The 17589-nt window shown below is 34.8% G+C and overlaps 1 protein-coding gene across 1 annotated transcript; it reads right to left on the bottom strand.

Moving 5' to 3' along the window:
- Nucleotides 1-1667: 1667 nt before the first annotated feature.
- LOC113056639 (importin-8) lies at nt 1668-17156 on the bottom strand. Its single transcript, XM_074559851.1, is given in 27 exon segments — nt 1668-2301; nt 3019-3148; nt 3852-4067; nt 5579-5784; nt 6270-6490; nt 7331-7356; nt 7359-7422; nt 7528-7625; nt 7861-7986; nt 8356-8431; nt 9184-9303; nt 9384-9609; nt 10225-10243; nt 10337-10415; nt 11483-11572; nt 11665-11781; nt 12050-12126; nt 12716-12815; nt 12887-13021; nt 13109-13193; nt 14131-14225; nt 14386-14475; nt 14561-14717; nt 15503-15661; nt 15740-15896; nt 16034-16115; nt 16969-17156. Coding segments are annotated over 27 exon segments (3036 nt in total). The 5' UTR covers nt 17053-17156; the 3' UTR covers nt 1668-2300.
- Between the last annotated feature and the right edge of the window lie 433 nt (nt 17157-17589).

Raw genomic sequence — 17589 nt, 5'->3', positions numbered from 1 at the left:
TATTGTGCAATCCATGGCAGGGGGAAATAAACAATTGTGAGATGTAAATTCAGAAATGTGAAGAAAAAAAGTTAAAATTCGGAGTTTATATCTCACAATTCTGACTTGAGATTAAAAGTCACAATTACTCTTATTTTTCATTCCGTGACAAAAACAAGTTTCCATAAATTAGAGCTAAGAAATAAAACTGGCAAAAAGCCATGTAGTTTAATAGTTTAACAAGTTTATGTCAAGCAAAGGACTATTAGTTGGTACTAAATGTTCAGATAATGTGCTTTGATCTAAATGGCTGTAATTTGAAGAATCGGTTGCTTTTTACTGTTGTCAACATAGTGCACAAGTATACTTGTATGACATTAGTTAGGTCAAAAGATTATTGATTCAATTTTATGATTTTTTTATAGTTTGTATAAATTGTAGTTATAAAAGAAAAAAAAAGATTGAACAAAATGGCAAACAGAACCTGAAAGCATCTAATTGTTTCCATAATATCTGTTATGGTTATAGCAGTATATTTGGGCAGAAACTGTGGCTACCAAGGTGAAATTTTGAAGAAGAGAATGAGAACACAAGAATAAAAGAATAAAAGAGAAAGATAAATGCTAATTATGGCACGAATAAGAGAGAGAGAGAGTGATCGCAGGCAGGAAATCAATAAAGAGCTGTGGGATATTTCACACAATGATTGCACTGCCTTGACCGTGACCTGTGCTTCCACACAGAACCAGTCTTAAGCAAATTGCTCTGGGTTTGGACTTGCTAATGGAACAGGAAGACAGGGATAATGAATCACCATGATAAACGCACTCTGAAAGATTCAGTGATGGGTGAACATCTGGCTAAACATGATTTTATGCAAGAAGTGTTAAAATTACCCTTCTGAGGGGGCCGTTTAAATACATCTGGTGGCTCCCTACAGTCAAAACACTTGCAACCAGACTGAACAGCGAAACTGACTGCTGATGGTGCTTTTTTGCACTTGTGAAATAATTTTCTTGACAATTAAGCACATTTAAACACCTTCCACCAACTGTCAGTAACAGATGCAACAAAGAAAAAATAATAAAATTATATCATGGTAATATCTGAAGTACTGAATATAAAATATTTATATGTATATTTAAAGAATACATTTTTTGGAACAAAAATGTGAAAAAAAAATTAAAATAAAAATAAATAAATATATATATAAATAGAAAAAAAATACATTTTAAATTCTATAAAATATAATTTCTAGCAAATATAACAAAATGACATTATATATAAATAAAAATATGGAAAAAAACTTACTAATATATATATATATATATATATATATATGTATATGTATATATGTATATATATATATATATATATATATATATATATATATATAAAGAAATAAATAAAATTTTCACATATTGCAATACACTTGTGCAAAATGTGCTTAACTGCTGGAAAATTACAAATAAAAATCATAATTGTACTAAAATAGGTTTAATTTTCTTAAAATAAAATGTATAATATAATTTCTTCAAGTTCTCCTTTGATTTTGGGATGAAATACGATTCGGTTAAATATGCTAAATAATATGATCCGGAAAATATACACAAATCAATGATTACATGACTACATAACCATAAAAAAAAATAAAAATAAATAAATAATAATAAAAAACTGCAAATCAATAGTGTTATATTAACTTTAATAACTTCAGTTAATTCTGAAAACAGACTGTTAGAAAAACAAACTCTGAAACATACAAACATATGACCGCTATAAACATCGTCCTTCTGACATCTAGCCAGTGCACGTGATCTGTTCGGGCAGAAAAATACCTACGTATCTCTGAAGGCACTGACCAACACAACAAATCCCTCCATCTGTGTGTCAGTCTGAAGCTGTGTCCGTCTGTCTGTCTCTCTCACCTGCTTGTCCCAACATGTCTCACCTCACTGCCTTGCTCAGGTTTCTTACTGACTCATTGCAAATTACCTATACACACACACACCCATCTGCACACATACACAAACACCCATAATTCTGTACAGATGCACAGACACACACACACAGCTTCAGGGAAGGGGTGACCCAGAGTAACCTCTTCGACTTCACTGGTGCCTTTCTGACCGGTTTTGACGAGGTCTCAGTATTCCTATTTAGAGTCATGGATCTGAAGAGCTTGCTTTGGGTCCTGGGTTAAAGATCCCATCCATCCTGACCGAGATGTCTCTAGTCTCCAGAGGTTAGGCTGTTTCCGATGTCAGAACTCAGATCCAAATCTAAAGTGTCAGGTATCTCCGACCTGCAACTGGAACATCTCTGCAGAGAGATGAACATTATTTTAAGTGCTTGAAGTAACAACAGCAGTCATCAGACAGAGAAATAATGTAATGTGAATGTTAAATGTGCTAGAGTGACGACAAATGCTTTTAAATACTTCATCTGTGTCACTGAGTACTACGCAAATGTTGCCGTTTTTGATTTTAAACGCTGTCAATCATACACATCACTGTTTCGATTAATGTCCCGTGCATTTGAGAGGTCAATATCATAAATCATATATAGACGCGAGACTGAAATATATATGCAATATTAATTTAATAGTGCTGTCACTGTATGTTACTTTTATATTGTCACAATAAAATATTTAGAAAAACATCCTTAAAAACGTATCGTGGTTCACACAAAATATTAAGCAGCACAACTGTTTTCAACATTGGTAATGACAAGAAATGTTACTTGAGCAGCAAATTAGCATGAAGGATCATGTGACACGGAAGACTGAAGAAATGATGAACACTGTTTGAATTGAAATAATATTTCACAATTTTACTGTATTTTTGATCAAACAAATGCAGCCTTGGGAAGCATAAGAGACGTCCTACAGAAATATTATTAATAATTACCGACCTTAAACTTTAAACAGTAGTGTATACAGAATATTTGTACAAGATAAACATGCTTTCTGTGGAGTCTTAAAGCAGTTAACGCTGATGTGCTGCTTCTAGTTGTTGTGAACCACTGATCCACACTTACCAGTGTCCCTTGACTCCTGCGCTCCTCCTCTGCTGGGCAAGGTTATAGATCTCCTGCAGTTGTTTCCTCTGTTTTTCGCTTAGAGGTGACGTGAGGGACTGATACCAGCCTGCATCTGAACTCTGAACACCTGCAACAGCAAATGTTTCCAATTACTGGTGCTGCATCAATTTATGTTGGTGTTTAAATAAATTATTAATATAAAATGTTTTTTCTTTTTGCAAAGAAAAAATGATGCATGTGATTTTAATGACCATGTTAATTAAAACGAAGTAAAAGAGATGATTAAAAATTGTGGAAAATGTGTGGAAATGTGAAAATCTATCCCACAGATAGATAAATAAATGAATAAAAAATAATTAAACAAACATTGGAGTCATAAAATCACTACTGATTTTGAGCAAAGGAAAACTTATTTGACATTTGGGGAGTTGCCCTGCGGTGTGAAGTGCAATACACAATTTTTAATTAAATATTTAAAATGAATGCAATTTTCTACGACCAATTTAATAATGAAAATACATAAAAAATTTAGAATTTTAAAAATGTATTTACTACGTTACATGACTGCTTCAAATGAACTAGTGCAGACCAAAAAAATAAAAATGTAAAATGGTAAAACACTTCATATTTATTTTACCTTAATTCTTGATGTTGACTAAAACGAGTGTATACACATTTTATGCATGGACTACCCTTTTATTTAATATTTATCTATATGAAGCCGAATTTGGACAAACAAGATGTGGGTGGGGCTGTTTTATGCAAATCTGGCATATTGTGACATGTAATTTATATGGGTGGTATATTATGGAGTACAAAAATGTGCATACGGAGCAGGGAGGCAGTGAAAAACTGATATTCATCCTCTCCGTTATCATAGTCCAGTGGTGTGCTGTACTCCTCTAATGGGGTCCCCTCCAGACCTTCATCATCCCAGTATTCATAATCGTCCTCATCATCTTCATCGTCATTCCCAGTGGGAGTGCCCGACGACCCAAGGGCCACCCCTTTCTGTGTGACCTCATCCTCATCGCTAGGAATCTCCTCTGGAAAACAGACATGATGAATTTCTAAACTCAGAGTAGTGAGGAGGAGGGGCTTGGTGATGTAGTCTGGATCTTGTTGAAGTAAAGGTCACTTCTAAAAATAGACATTTCCAGTGTTTGAATCTCAAACTACCGGTCCCAACAGAACAAAGCGAAAAAAGCCTTTGTCGATGATCTACAAGAAACATTTTGGAATGTATAAATTGTTGGTTTTAACATGAAAGAAAAACTACATGCAAATGTGCATATTTTTCATCATAGTATAAATTAAACCAAATTACGATTATTAGTTTGTCACAAACCAAAGTAAACACTTGAAGAAACAAAGGTGGTAAAAGAAGATAATTTGAAGAATGTTGGGAACCAAACAGTTGCTGGTAGCCATCAATTTCCATAGTACTTTATTTCCCTTACTATATACTTACGTCAACTTCTTATTTGCTAACATTCTTCAAAATATCATCTTTTATGTTAAAAATGAAGTGTGAATGATAACTAAACTTTTTTTATTTGAATCTAAATTGCTCCATCATTTGTTCACCCTCAAGTTACTCCAAAAATGCTGAACACAAAAGAAGGCATTTTGAAGATTGTGGGCAACCGAGCAGTTTCTGCTCCCCACTGAATTCCACAGGGGTTTTGTTCTATACTTTGGAAGTCAATGGGGACCAGAAACTGCTCGGTTGCCAACATTTTTCAAAACATCTTTTGTGTACAGCAGAATAAAGACATTCATACAGGTGTGGAACAACTTGAGAATGAGTAAATGATGACAAAAGTTTAATTTTGAGGTAAACTATCCTTCCTACAAACCTCTAACTTAATTTGGTCAGATTTATACTTAAATGCAATACTGCATAGTTGCCTCTTCAACCCAGACACTGAGAGCCTACTGGATCATGAAGGGTGGTGAAGATCTGTTTAATTCGTCAGAGTCAAGTACTCGAAACCCAAAGGTTCAGAATCATGTTAAACTAACATGCACAAGCCGTTCCTCCATTTCCCATGTCTCCGGGGTACTGTTAGAGCGATGCAATCAGTTCTCAGTCGTCCGTAAACCCTGATGACTAAAGACCAACCTGAAGCTATACATGCCAGAAATAGTACTTCCTGTGCAGGGACTAAGTTTACCTGAGGTGAAGTGAGACAAGGACTTGATGAAACTGTGAGATTAATATAACTATACAGACCACCAAACAACAGCAACAACAAACTCTGCACTCCGTAGGTCACCAAATACATAATTATATTCTATTTGCTGTGTTCTTCTGTTAAAGCAGCTATTTTATACATAATTAAAAGTAGTTTGTTACACTAGTCAAGGTTTTTTTGCAACGAAACATTTCCTGACCCTCCTGTGACCCCTGTTTAATTAGAGCAATTGCTATGGTACCTCTAAGGGTTCTATATATGTAAATGAGGTCATTTACATATGGAAGTCTTAAAGGTACAGACAGTAAACACTCTGCAAGTGAAATGCTTAAAAACGTCTCAGTCACACACAATCTCACCATTCTCTTCCTCCTCTGTGCCTTGAGCTCTGGCGAACTGCTCCGGTTTGTTGAGCTCTCTGGATGTATAGATGTGCTTTAAACCCAGGAAGAGGAGGAGGATAGAGGGAACGATCTGACCTGCAACTTCCTCCAGGACTGCAGGGCGGCTGGGCAGCTCCATCAAAACACTCAGCCCAATGATGCACATCCTACGATCATGTAGTCTGTGGTAGACAACAATAAGCAACAACAAGCGATCATACACTTTAATTAAATATGTAGTTTGATCAAAAACAATCAATCAGTGATTTTTCAATCAGAATGCAAAAATGAGTGTGAATCAGAATTGAATTGTAGTCTGAATTGAAATGTTTCTGGGAGTACTCCACACATACTGAGGGTTAATATGTTTAGAATTCATACTAAAAAGATGGCAGTTATTATTTCAAACTATGTATCCAGTAGTTATAGAATTCTATTTCCTCAAATTCAAAATTCAAATTCAGTACCACAATTGAAATTCCGGAATTTAACAGAAATTTTAAACCATTCCAAAGTTAGATGTAAACAGTGTACATCCCTGTCAGGAACAGCTGCCATATCAGCATAAATGCAGATAATTGTGTTTCATTTAAATCAATCTCTGTTAATAAAGTGCATTTGACCTTCTGAACCAAATGTAAGGCATTTCCTGTGTAAGCAGCCTTACCCTAAGAAGAGCTCGGTGTCGTTCATCCATTGGTTGATGAACTGCGCTGTGATTGGCTCTGGGCTGTGTGGGAAGCGGATATTCTCCAGTGTGTGTATCAGTAGAGTGGGGCTGTAGTACAGAGCTGCGATCACCACCTGTAGACACATGGTGCGGAGCTCGGTGGACTTCACACCTCGCGTTAACCGCTCCAACACGGCCTCCACAAACAAAGGGATACACTAATAGACACACAAAAGCACCAGATTTGATGTTACATCAATGTGCACATTTGATATTGCTATTTGATTTGATAAACCAGTAATACACACCATTATAGTTTCTTTAAACTAAAACCATTTAAAACATTTCTGGTTATTGAAATGAAACCTATACATATATAAAATAGTTAAAGCACTACAATTATAAATTATAAATAAATAAATAAATAAATAAACCACAACTGAACAAGAACTGAAACGTATATTAAAATTAAATAAATATAATTTATTATTACCTTTAGAAAAAAAGGACACAAACTAAATCAAAGCACTGCTAAAAGTGACAAAAATAAAACAAATTTATATGAAAAACTTAATCCAATCTAAACTAAAAATTTGAAGCATTGCCTTGGCAACAAACTGAAATAAATTTAATTTGAACCACTATAATTACTAACTATGAATGAATAAATAAATAAATAACTAAATGAATGAATGAACTAAAATTTAAGTTTAATTATTTACTTTAAAACGACACAAAAGTCATTAAAAAAACTAAATAAATAAAGAAATTACAAATGACAAACATATACATATATATATATATATATAAATATATATAGAGAGAGAGAGAGAGAGAGAGAAGAAAAAGGAACATAAAAACTAATAAAAAAAAGTAAAAAAAAAATTATTGAAGAATTGAACATTTTAATTTCAAATATTAATAAAACTAAAATAGCGTATATATATATATAAAAAAAAAAAAAACACACACACACACACACACACACACACAAAATTAACATACGACAAAACCCACCTAAGCTTGCATATACATGTCAACCTCCACACACAACTTACCTGGTCAATGCCACGTCCACGACACATATAATAACCTCTAAAAGTTTGGCAGCATGGCATTCTGGGTCTTCCACAGCATTACTAGTTAGGACCTGGGGGATGAGAGGTCAAAAGTTCAAATGTCGAATGCATATGGAAGAATGACATAAAATACCCTTTAAATGGAATAATGTAATAGAGGAAATGCATAATGAGACCTTTTTGCACATGGTGTAAATGACCTCCAGGTATTTGGGGTCTGACAGCAGTATATTTGTGTCCACAGTAACATAATTGTGCAAGAGGGGCATCATATCTGCATCAACAAGGAGATAAATCACATCATTAACCAAGTTCTCAATATCACCACAATCATTTTCAAATAACTCACGTAAATTTGCACATCCATCATCTTAATGACGCTTTCAACCTCGTTCAATCATGACATGATTTATAGTTTAAGGTGGAGCGGAGAGATCAAGTCTGAGCTTGGCTCTTGGCTGTGTTTTACACCACAGGTGAAGTATCTGAGCTCCATGTGTGTCTGAGACCTGTGAAGTAGTCAAAGCAGTCGTGCTGGAAGACGTTGTACAAGACCCCCAACAGCTGCCACATCTGAGAAGAGATGGAATAACAGGTGAGTCCAAACGCCAGCGACAAGACCTCCTTATAAAACTCTGAAAAAGACAGAGAGAATGTGACCGATCGCTTCTGAAACAGAGACATTATGTTTTGAGGACAGTCAAAAGGATATATATTTTGCGGTATTAAAAATGAATGATATTGAAATTTTAATTCCAAGCTCCACCAAGTGGTCAAATGGTGCATTTTTAAGTGGTGTTCAAACTGACAGCTTCAGAAGGTAACCATATCTCTTCTGTTTTCACTCCCATCATATCACTGTATTTATCACTGTAAATGTGCTTTAAAAAAATCTTTTTTTTTTTTTTTTGTTATTAATGAAATGTCACTAAAACGTTTTATATTAATGCAAAAATCCATAAAAAAATCATCTTGAAGTCGAAAAAAGTGTCACACACACACACCTGCCATACCTATGATGGGTTTCTGGAGAATAAGACCGATCACCTGCAGGCATATTCCCTCCAGCTGTTGACTGATCTACGATTGATAGAAAGAGAGAAACCTCATTTCTGTTTTCAGAAATATCACAACATGTTCAAACTAAGTTTGATGTAATTTAAAGAGATCTTTCACCCAAACGTGATCATTCTCATCAAGCCAATTTGCGAACAAATCATTCAGAGCAGTTTTGTGAACTGGATAAACTTACGCAATTGAAAGACATGAGTCAAAAGAACTATTTGCTCATGAATCTGACATTTCAGTCCGTTCCTTGAACAAAGTTAGTGCATGACTTAAAAAAACATGGAAAAAATGCAGTTCATTCACTTTAATTATATGGAAACAAGCAGCAAGGATATTTTTTCATATAAATATTATATTTGTATTCAAGAGTATATAATATTTTTACATAATTCTGAAATACGTGCAACAATTTTATTTAAAAAATTATTTCAATCAAAAATGAATCCAATGCATAACTGACTTTTTTGGAATGATAATATGATAAAATGATAATAATAAATCAAAAATAAAATAAAATATTTTTGCAAGCTGATATACCAGCAATGAATATTATCATTTAAAATTTTGGGGTCAATAAGATTTTTAACCTTAATATTTTAAATGTTATCATGTAGACTAATTAAATATATCAATCAGTCCATGCTGAATAAAAGGATACATTTACTTCCCAAATATATCGGAAAATATTAATAAATATATATATAAAAACTAATGAAAAAGGCATTTATATATATATAAAACTCATGAAAAAGGCATGTCCAAACCTCTTTTCGGTCCCCCATGATTGTGAGGATAATGTCTATGGTGCTGAGGGTACCCAGAGCCATCTCAGACTTATATTCACTTTCCTCATATTCTTCACTCTGAATAACCTTGCTGAAGATCTCCGCATGTGCACAAAAACCTCATTTAGCATGCAACCGTCTCCTTACTGAATGCTAAACTGAGAAGACAAGTACAGTACCAGGTTCTGCGTCATATCCACCGCAATGACGGCCACTTCCTCGCTGTATTCACAGATCATCTTCTGCATGACGCTGGTGAGTTCATCGTTCTCCGTTTCTTTGATGATGTGCAGCAGCTCCTGCATCACAGGCTTGATGAAGGGCTGGATGTAGACCTTAGCTGCACTCACACAACACACAAAGGGCAGAAAGAGGGAAGAATTATGCAAGTACTGGACAGGCAGACTTTAATTTAAACAGGTTAATCCAATTGTTTCTTAAACCAATTACAGAGAGTCAACTAATTTAATTTAGCTAAATTAATTTGCTGCATATTAAGTGCATTAGTGTTCTGCATTTTGTTCTCAAACGGAAGCAGGCGTATTTATTTTCCTTCTGTTTGCGTCTTGATAAGCCTGCATACTTTTATTTCATTTAATCTTCTCATTCTGTCCGTTAATCAGTAACACTGTCCAGAAATGACCTTAAACACCCTAGAAACTACATTTAAATGCCCTAGCAATCCAGTTAAAGCGACTACCCTGAAAGGCTCAAGCAGAATCTACAGCAGCAACATAATAGCAGAACACACCAGCAAAATTCTGCTATTAATTCCTGACCTTTATGTCGTTCCAAAACCTTCGTTCTTCTTCGGAACACAAATTAAGATATTTTGATGAAATCCGAGAGCTTTCTGACCCTACATTTATTTGAAGTCAATGAATCACATCTTAATACTACTGAAATATTGGCCTACTGGCGATTTTACAGCCCAGCACTAAGATCCTGAATAGTATTGAGATATCATTTTTTGTCAATATAGCAAGGTTTTAGCAACACCCTAACAACCAGCCCACAGACCGTCGCAAAGGCCTAGCAACTACTTAAAAGCCACTTAGCAAAACCATAGCAGCAACCTCGCAAACTACATCCCTCAGAACTTCACCTCACTCCATAAACAGAAGTATTCAACTAAAAATGTGTATCATCAATTTAAGGATCAGCTCATTATGGAAACTCAAAGGACTGAACGTGTGCAGCACCCAGCACGACTATGCACACACACACACACACACCACAGAAAGACCAGAATCATGCCACCATGGAAACCACTGATGCTTTGAGGGACTCTTGACAGATGCAGTTTTGATAGCCAAAGCTCTGTGCAAAATATCCTTTCAAATTCAAAAAGTCGTGGGTTGTTAGAGCAAATAGTTTGTCGTGCCCACCAGAAATGGATTATAGACTAGGAGCAGAGAACATTAATAGGGTAAAAGACAGATAGCCAACAAATAACCATGCTAATTAACAACTTCTATTGCTGAAAACTGTTATAGTCCCCACAAAAAAAGAGACAAAGTATGCATTATAACAACATTTTTCACAGAAGGCGATTTGAAATTTGACAGTAATTGTCCTGAAATTTATTGTTGGAGATTTTGTAAAGAACGCGGTGCTCTGATGGCTTAAACAGCGGCGCTTTAGAGGACTGAATTTGGAGACAATTGTCTGAAATGCTTTTATTGTGCTGACAGTCTAATAATTAGTAATCAAGCAAAAAACGCTTTCTGAAAAGATCTTAACATTTTATTTAAGAAGACTTTAAATGTAAAGAAAAACTCAATAACTGACTAATTTGCTGTTTCGGATGATAAATTGACTATCCTGACTAAATCCTATCCTAAACCTATAACAAATTTAATAAAAAAAAATATTAATTGAAATAAAATACTTAAATAAAATATTCGATGAAATAAAATAAGTTAAACAACAATTTAAGAACTAAAACTATGAAATAAAACTAAAAAAATAAAATAAAAATAAAAAACTGAAGAATTAAAACCATTTAGAAAAAATAAAATAAAACAATAAAAATGTCAAAAGTACATAACATTAAAAAAAATTTAAATAGCAATAAAACTAATCAAAGTATATAAATAAAATAAAAAACACTAATCCCTACTGAATAGTTATACAGTAGTAGTAATCCCTACTGAATAGTTATACACCATATTTTCAAGTGCTTTGGCGTTATGAGGTTTTTTTGATGCGTTATATAGTAACATTTAATAATGTCATCTGGGAGTTAACGGTTGGCAGTAAACACTCACTCACTCACCCGGGCCCTTAAGTAGCCCAGATTAGAGTTGATCAGAGGAAACACATAGTTTTGTAACATGAGCTCCGTCTGGTCCCTGTACACCGGGTTCTGCAGAAAGATAAGCACATGTAGGAACACTAATGCACAAAGCACGTAATTAAAATGGGTGCACAGAGAAGATCTTGCTAATTAAATCGAACCTTTATCAATGGTAGATTCAAGGCACCGATCATATACAGCGCCCCATACTTCCTGCGGGGGTCAGCGTTGGGATCCATGAGGATCTGATGGCAAAACACCATCATCTGAGGCAAGACCTGAGAAGGACATCAAAAATAACGAGAGCACAAACCCACAGGCGATGACAGAACCCATTTACCCCCTAATATGTGCAACTGAATCATGCGTGACCTGTAAAAAACAGCACCTACAATGAAATACAATGGTTATGTCACTCTGAATCCTTCCCTTGAAAGCTTCTTCCCTCCAGTATCTCTAGCAAGTAATTCTGATCAGATCTGAGTCTGGAGTGTTTCAATGGAATGTAAGCTCTGGAGTTAAAGAGCGGTCTGAGGGTGGACTCACCTCCTTCCTCTTCCTGGATGCTGTACGCAATAGAGTCTGAGCGGCCGTGGTGGGAGACACATGATCATCATACTTATCTACAGCAGAAAACACACACACCGGCAACCACAGACATCAGCCAATCAGATCATTACACAATCAAAAACAACAGCTTCTATTCCTGGATTCACTGACAGAGGAAATGAACTCCAGAGTTGCGAAACAAACAGAAACCCTGAAATGAGTGCGATGATCTTGTCTTTAATAAACTTTAATTGCCAAAAGAGAAGAGAAAATCTAGTTGAAAAAAGTAAATACTACATAAATACATTAAAAACAATAAAATAAATAAATAATCATGCATTTAAAAAATAAAAAATACCATTTATTTTCCAAGTCATCAATATATTAAATATATTATGCATAGATACTTTTGAGTTATGATGAAAAAAAAAAAAAAAATTGACTGAAAATTTGAAAAACTAAATTTCCCAGCTGGAATGTTATAATGCTAGAGATTTTAAATCAGAAAACATCTCCCTGTTTACACCCTCTCCTATTCATAAATTGGACAATGTGAGAAATTAGTGCAATGACACAATCTTTAAAGAACTTAATGGCAACAAAAGCACATTAAGAGTTACCGTACAAAGAGATAAGGTCAAAAAAATGATAAAGCTCACTGACTAAATTTAATGCGGATGTACTCATAAGGATCTTCCTGCCATAGTCTTTCATCTTCATCTTTATAGCACATCAGAGGAAACACCACCTCCTGAGTTATAGTCTGCAGAGACAGAGATATTACGCTGTACGGAAGTCATCATTTATATGAAGTCATGTGACGCTGGATCCCACCTGCATGTGCGGTTTCATCTGTCTCCATGTGAGTGAGTGTGAGACGCACTGAGTCATGCAGCTCAGCGTCTGCTGGAGGACACGAGGACTCACGTACTGTCTCTGTCTGTGCTGATCCATCAGTTTCAACAAGACCTGCAAGAAAAACAGCAGCTCGATCTTATAGATAACATGAAAAAACTATCACTGTACAATGGGACCACACACAATGTCTGCTCAGACCTGCTGGATTCCTACAGCATATGTCTTCAAGAAAAAGTCTGCAAACTCGACATATTCCTTCGTCACATTTCCTGGACTGCTATATCTGACAACAGAAAATCAGCACAATTCAATTAATATAATGTAACATAACGTAATGTAACATAATAGTTACTGAGATTATACCAAATCTACCACTAATACACAAATGTATTATACAACAATATAATTCTAAGTAATTGAATACAAAGTTTTTGTTAGTTATCCAAATATCAAAGAATATAACTCTAATACACAAAAATATAATACACAGAAATATACTACTACTACTAATATCTAAATTATAATAGTATTATTTGAATATTACATTAATAGTATATGCATTATGCAACAATAATATTTAGTTATTGTGACAAGAAATACAATAAAAATTCAAAATATAAAAAAAGAATACATATTGTACAAAAAAAGTTTTTGCTTTTAAAATTAATGTAAATAATCATCCAAAATATACAATAATTATATAAGAAATAATAATATAATATAATACAAGACATTATGATTATACAAAATGCATGGCTAAAACACAGAATATTATATTTTGCCAAACAATACAATTAATATACAAAATGTACTAATATTAGAAGTTATTGTGATCACACAAAATATACCACTAATATAAAAAAACAAACATAAATATACTACTACTAATAATAATAGTAACTGAAATATTAAAAAAAATAATAGAAATATTTGAATATTAAAATGATATAATAATAATAATAATAAAAATAAAGTTATTGTGATAATTTAAAATAAACATACAAAATATACAAACATAAAATGTTATACACAAATTATTTTGATTTAAAAACTTAATGTAAATAATCATGCAAAAATTATCAATTAATATATAAGAAATATAATATAATTGCATTATTTAAACTATATTAATTACTGGGTGCTGCTCTGTTTTATGTCTGCTATTGTGAGATCAATAAAGTGCCCACAAATGAGGCTTGTGTTCTGGCTTGTTTAATCACCTCTCAAACATTCTCGTGATGATGTGCAGAGCCCATTTCTTGCATTTCCACCAGATCAGTTCCGGTCGATCGTCCTCATCAGCTTCCAGAGTTTCCTGAAATTCATTCAGCATAAAGTCATGGAATCATATTTACCAATAATGACTGAATGAATGATGCATTTATATAGAGCTTTATTGTTTATTGTTGCACACCCAAAGTGCTTTACCAGTGTGCAATAAGACCTTAACTGTAGATAAAGCATCACAAAGTTACTGCAGGGACGTCCCGATCGACAACTGTCCGCAGGATCTCCATCCAGTAGGTCATGACTGTGTTACCAATCAGCTGTAGTGGAAGGGAATACTGCAGACATAAACACAAACAGGGACTTAGCACTGACCTGCTGGGACTAACCTGGTACACCAATGAAAGAAATGTTCAAACACACCTGTACAAGTGCATGGAAGATCTTTAGGATTTGCTTCTGGATCAGAACTGAGATGAAGGTGGCACCAGACAGGAGTTGAGTGATGAGTTGCTGGAGCCGAGGCAAGAAGATCTGCATCGCAGCCAGCAGGGGGTCCCTCTCCTCAGCCTTCTTAAACCTGACCACCACAGAACCATAATGATCAACTTCCATACTAATTTCTATTTAACCTCTCATTTAAAACATAGTTCTGAAAATTTGCTTAACTTCAGGCCAACCGAGTTGAAAATGAGTTCCTTCATCAGAACAGATTTGGAAAAATATAGCATTACATAGCTATGCTCTGCAGTGAATGGGTGCCATCAGAATGAGAGCCCAAACTGGTTATATAAACATCACAGTTGCAAAAGAATATTTATAAAACCAGAATATTTATAAAACAAAACCATTATTAATTTTCATTATTATTATTTTAGCTAACATCTATCCATAATATTGCTTTGTACAGTGAAAAAGTAGTCTAATCTGGATCAGGAGAGAAATATGCACAGATCAAAACAGTTTAAAACAAATATATGTTGGTAAATTTTGAAGTGAGAGGGAAACAGGGAATGAACTTTTTCAATTGAGGAAGTGTTATTATGGATTATGAACTTGTATTCTAGCTAAAAGTATAGTAGTTGTATTTTGCTTCACATTCACTGATGGACCGGAGTCATGTTTTTATCAGCTGTTTGAACTCTCATTCCGACGGCACCCATTCACTGCCAAGGATTAATTTCCCCAAATCTGTTCTGGTGAAAAAACAAACTTGTCTGCATCTTGAATGGCCTGAGGATAGTGAAATTTTAGTGAAATATTCGTTGAACCTTGATTGAAGGTTGAAAGTTATGACATTAGCAAATGGTGAAACACCACAGGTAAGGAACTTCAAGAGAGACCAAAAACTTGTGGTCCACTCACTCATAGTTTTTGACGAGTTGATAAAGAGTGAGCAGACTCCCGTACCAGCTCCCACTGTTCTGTGACTGCAGGTACAGGTTAATTTTGTCCACTACACCCGTCCACCGTCCAGGAAAGTCGTGTTTTATTATGGCACGCAAACATACTGTCAGCTGAGCCCTGCCAACCAACAAAATAAAAAAGTCATTTTCAAGTAATAACACCTGCAAAGATCACATACTGGCACAACTGACTCACCTTATGGACTCTGGACAGCGAATAATGGCCTCCACCATGTTTTCTCAGATCTGTCCGCGATCATTTTCATGGATGTTGAAAGGAAATGCCACCTCTCCCAATGTGGGCTCTCGATCCTGCCAGTACTGACTCACCATGTTCTTCAAGTAGATGGCAGCTAGAGCAAGAACATAATGACTATTTCATCCAATCAGAATGCACATGTCTCAGTTCAGATTCACTCAGCTCAATCAATCAGTAATTTCTTAAAGTACAAAAAGCATCAAAACGCTAAAGGATGAGAAAAGCTCTTACCTGCCTGTCACACAGGAAACTCCACCTGCTGCGAAACGATGATCTGCAGCAAAGTTGGGGCGAAGTTGATGATCTTGTAGGACTGAAAAATAAAAACATTTAAAATTCATTCTGGATTCATGCATCACCGTTCTCCGTTTTTTTTTCTTCAGGATCAAGAACAAATGGTGACCCAGTATAGCACCAAAATGTTACATTATCACACAAAATTGTTGGTTTTATGCTACCTGTAGCCAATAACTAGATTTAGAACAATGAAATTTCAGTAAATTCTGTCTTTAACAAATATAACAAACAAACAACCAACAGGATGTCAAAACTGAACTGAAATAATGAAACTAATTGAACTAAAAAAAATAAAATAATTAGTGTGTTAATTAAAAAAACAGATTTTGTAAGCAGCCACATCCGCTCTTCTAAACACACATACGAGTTCATCTGGAAGAGAAATGACTTTACATGGAGTGCTTTGTTTGCACAGAGTGTGGATTGCACTGAATTGCATCAGTGGTCTGTAGCAATGGCTTTACATGCAGCAGAATCAGGACACAATGAAAAATGTCACATCACAGTATAACACCTATAAACTCTGTTGTAGTGCACATTCCACATTATTCATAGGGGATTTATTGGATGTATTCCCTCTCTGGAATCAAACCTAAACCAGGTCAGATCTTACAGCACAGGACACAAATATTATTATAATTTAGTCGGTTGTCAGAAAAGGACCGCATCTGCATCTACTGTTGGACACTAATGCATTGCAACTAGTTAGTTCAACCATCTAAAGAGTAAACAAAGATAAACTAGTGACGCAGACAGAATGATTAAACATCGCCCTGCCTTATGCAGCATATTCACTGAATGCAGTTCTGCTCTCATTGTCAGTGTTTCTGTTTCCTAAAGAAACAAACTTCTCTCGATGGGTCACTGACCTGATTGAACTCATTCTCAGCCGCTAGCCTGAGGTTTGTATCTATGGTGCCCTTCAGAGCCTGTATGATTCGATTGAGATCCATTAGGCCCGATTAATTTGAATAAACTTTGGACTATCGGACAGATGCGCGAACGACCCTAGAGAGATGTATCGGATTTTACCATGGGGATTTTACAGGCAGCCCTGCCCCAGTCTGCCGTCAAGCGACTGTCATCGTCGCAAAGAACAAAGCCCCACGCGAAAAGTTAAAGGGACCTCTTTTTAAAATGTGATGTTGATATAAACGCATCTAAACTGTGGCACACAGTTTGTCTCTTAAATCGAAGATTTGGCCTATGTGTACTGTTCAAATGTATATACATTAATGCATTCTGAATAGTTTAGAATTATTGACTAAAACAATTGTTTGACAGATTTTTGTTAAATTTTACTACTGATTATTAAAGAGTCTTCGCAATATAATGTTTTTTGAATATTATATATATATATATATATATATATATATATATATATATATAGTTTAAGGCAAGACACTGGAGGGTAAACATTAACTAATAGTTACCATCTTAGTTGATTGATTACACTGATAATTGCAAGCATTAATTGAAGTTTTTTAAAT

This window comes from Carassius auratus, chromosome 4 (assembly GCF_003368295.1).
Source record: "Carassius auratus strain Wakin chromosome 4, ASM336829v1, whole genome shotgun sequence".
In the NCBI taxonomy this organism is placed as follows: Eukaryota; Metazoa; Chordata; class Actinopteri; order Cypriniformes; family Cyprinidae; genus Carassius; species Carassius auratus.
The sequence above is the reverse complement of the archived record's forward strand: the minus strand, read 5'-3'. Positions and strand labels throughout refer to the sequence as shown.